General features: G+C 35.6%; 1 protein-coding gene across 1 annotated transcript; it reads left to right on the top strand.

Moving 5' to 3' along the window:
* The first annotated feature begins 231 nt into the window (after positions 1-231).
* On the top strand, positions 232-2,606 carry LOC126758331 (zinc finger BED domain-containing protein 6-like). The gene is made up of 4 exons (XM_050472565.1): positions 232-297; positions 391-712; positions 892-1,249; positions 1,346-2,606. Exons 3-4 carry the CDS (start codon positions 1,217-1,219, stop codon positions 2,078-2,080), a joined length of 768 nt encoding a protein of 255 aa, XP_050328522.1. The 5' UTR covers positions 232-297; positions 391-712; positions 892-1,216; the 3' UTR covers positions 2,081-2,606.
* Positions 2,607-2,927: the final 321 nt, after the last annotated feature.

The raw sequence follows: 2,927 nt of genomic DNA, 5'->3' as shown, positions 1-2,927 counted from the left end.
CGAATTTATCTACACATCTAAAAAATAAGCATCGCCATGCGTTTTTGCAACTTAAAAATAAAAACGCAAGGTCAAGTAAAGTGAATATTACACCAAGAACCAGTTCACCCGTTTCGTTTACTAATTCAACTAGTAACGTTACATAAACCTCCTGAAATAGAAAATAACCTCATAGAATTGTCTGAATCTGCGATTTACGATGATACTGGTGTAAGTATTTTATTTGTGTAAGTTTGTAGCTTTAGAATCTAAATATTTGTTCTTTTTCATAGCCAATAACTAGTCACCTAATTATGTGTAATTTCATTTTAGTGTTTTCACTTAACCTTAATACTATTTATGAAGACAAGTGCAATGAAATATGTACAAAATGTTCAATATTTTTTTCAGACTGAATTCTCCAAAGATAGTCAGAGTAAAGACTTGTGGAAACAGATTACACTCATAGATGTGTTTGAAAGAAGTTCAGGCTATGAAGGTATTTTTTATTGATTTCAGATTGCTATATTGTTAACTTTTTAATTCATAAGAATGTACTAATTTTATTGTTTTTTTCAATTTAGCAGAGGGTCATAAAACAAGCCAAATAAATCAAGCTTTGGTCTACATGATTTGCAAAGACAACATGCCTGTATCATGTGTGGAAAAATCAGGATTGAAAAGATTTATGAGCGTCATTTGTCCACGCTATAAGGTTCCATCACGAACTACAGTAAGCGAACTATAATATAAAATAATTATCTGTTCCCACGACAATCGGGTTTACGAAACCGGAACGGACCCGGATTTTTATCCGGCGAAGGGCTGTCAACTCGGCAGAAAACAATATAAAATTATTATCTTATCCTTTTTATTTTTAAATGTTATTTTATTATTCATTTCTCTTTACAGATAACTGGCTTAATGGAACAACGATATGCTACTACCAAAGCCATTGTACAAATGAGCATCCTCTCCCAGGCATCCACACACACACCACACGATCACACCACATCAACTTCACAACATTGACACGCACCTTCATCATACCCACGTCACAAACCACCAAAGCTTACATTCCACCCTTAACCGCGACTGGCACGCGTGGGCAAACACCTCGAACGAGCGTTTTTCTTTAATATCCAGTTTTTTCGGCAGTTAAATCTACAGTTTTCCGGCAATTAATATCCAGTTTCCCGGCAGTTAAATCGCCAGTTTTTTCGGCAATCAATATGATATGGTGACATTGACAGCACGAAGAATGTATCAGGTAAGTAAAGTATAAAATAAATGCATCAAATTAAAAAAAATAGTAAGTTATACAAAATTTCATAAAGTGGACTAATATTGATCTTCTTTCCTGTAGGCACACACTGCTGATTATATAAAAGAATGCTTTGAAAATATTACCGACGAGTTTTCAATAGAAAAGGGTTGCATCTTATCAATTACCACTGATGGTGGTGCTAACATGGTTGCTGCAGTGAAGAAATTTTTGGAAGATGGAAAAATAATTCCTTGCATGGCACATTTGTTGAATTTAATAGTGGATGGCGCAACAAGAGATAATGCACCAGTTCTTCAAATTGCCAATCGGGTCAAAGCCATTGTAACATATTTCAAACAATCTGTGAACGCAATGGATGATTTGCGAAGAGAACAAAAGGGACAAAAGAAAGAGGGAGAAGAATTAACACTTATACAATCAGTAAGCACAAGGTGGAATTCTTGTCTTGATATGTTGGAAAGATTCAATACATTATCAGCTATTGTGGCTAAGATTTTGGCAACCAGGCGGAACGCACCTGATATGATAACTTCTTCAGAGTTAGGTGTCATACGAGATCTGATAATATTGCTTACCCCATTTAAGCAAGCTACTGAAGAAATTAGCGGCGATCAGTACGTGACTTCAAGTTTGGTGATTCCCATTGCAAACTTACTTCAGAGAGGCCTTGAACAAGTAAAACCTTTCACCGAATTTGGTATTGCTGTTCAGAAGAGTTTGCTAAATTTAGTTATTGCAAAACTAGAACCACTAGAGCGACATTTACATCTGGCCAAAGTAACAATTTTAGACCCACGCTTTAAGCGTATCTAAAATGAATACTAGCTAGCTGTTACACTGCAATAACCGAACTGTCAAAAGAAATACATTTAGAACATATGTAGACGTAAAGGACAACTTTCGCCTGAACTCAGACCCACTCGCACTACCATAATTCCAAATTCCAAAAATTCTTCGCCGTCGTTGTGGTGCGGACATGAAAAAATTATGATAGATATTGCTGCAGCTTCAGCAAAGCCTTTACTTTCAACTTCAACCTGTGATGGCATGCCTAGCGAACTAAAGCAATATCTAGATCAGCCTATAATACCCAGAAAAGAGAATCCAACAAAATTCTGGTTTGATTGTCGTCATTTTACCCCAGTCCTTTCCGACATAGCTCTAAAGTATTTGATATCGCCTGCGTCCTCGGTTTCCTCGGAGAGAGTGGCATCTGCTGTGAATCTCGCAGTACCCAATAACAGAAGTCGGCTTACAGCCGAGCACGTAAATCAAAGAGTTTTTCTTATGTCTGTATCAGATAAATATTGGTTTGATTAATAAATAATTAATGTTTTAATTGTTGTTCTTGATTTATTAAAAATTATGTCTATTGGTTAGTATTTATCTAGTAAGGTAAGATGATTAAAGTAGATTAGGCAAAATATTTTTTTTCATATCATACCGATATATCGTTATTTTTAAATAAAGATATCAATGTCGATATTGATATATTCAAAAATGACCGATACAATATATATCGATACTTTATTCCATTTCCGACATTCCTAGCACGGCCACGTTGCACTGCATGTGAGTTTCAATTCAGTAGTTAAGTGGTAGTTTATAAGTGCGGTTGACGAAAAGGAAGGACTAAGAAGACATAGTCTTCCCAACGAGT

This window comes from Bactrocera neohumeralis, chromosome 5, assembly GCF_024586455.1.
Source record: "Bactrocera neohumeralis isolate Rockhampton chromosome 5, APGP_CSIRO_Bneo_wtdbg2-racon-allhic-juicebox.fasta_v2, whole genome shotgun sequence".
Taxonomy (NCBI): domain Eukaryota; kingdom Metazoa; phylum Arthropoda; class Insecta; order Diptera; family Tephritidae; genus Bactrocera; species Bactrocera neohumeralis.
This window is presented reverse-complemented; position numbering and strand designations above follow the sequence as displayed.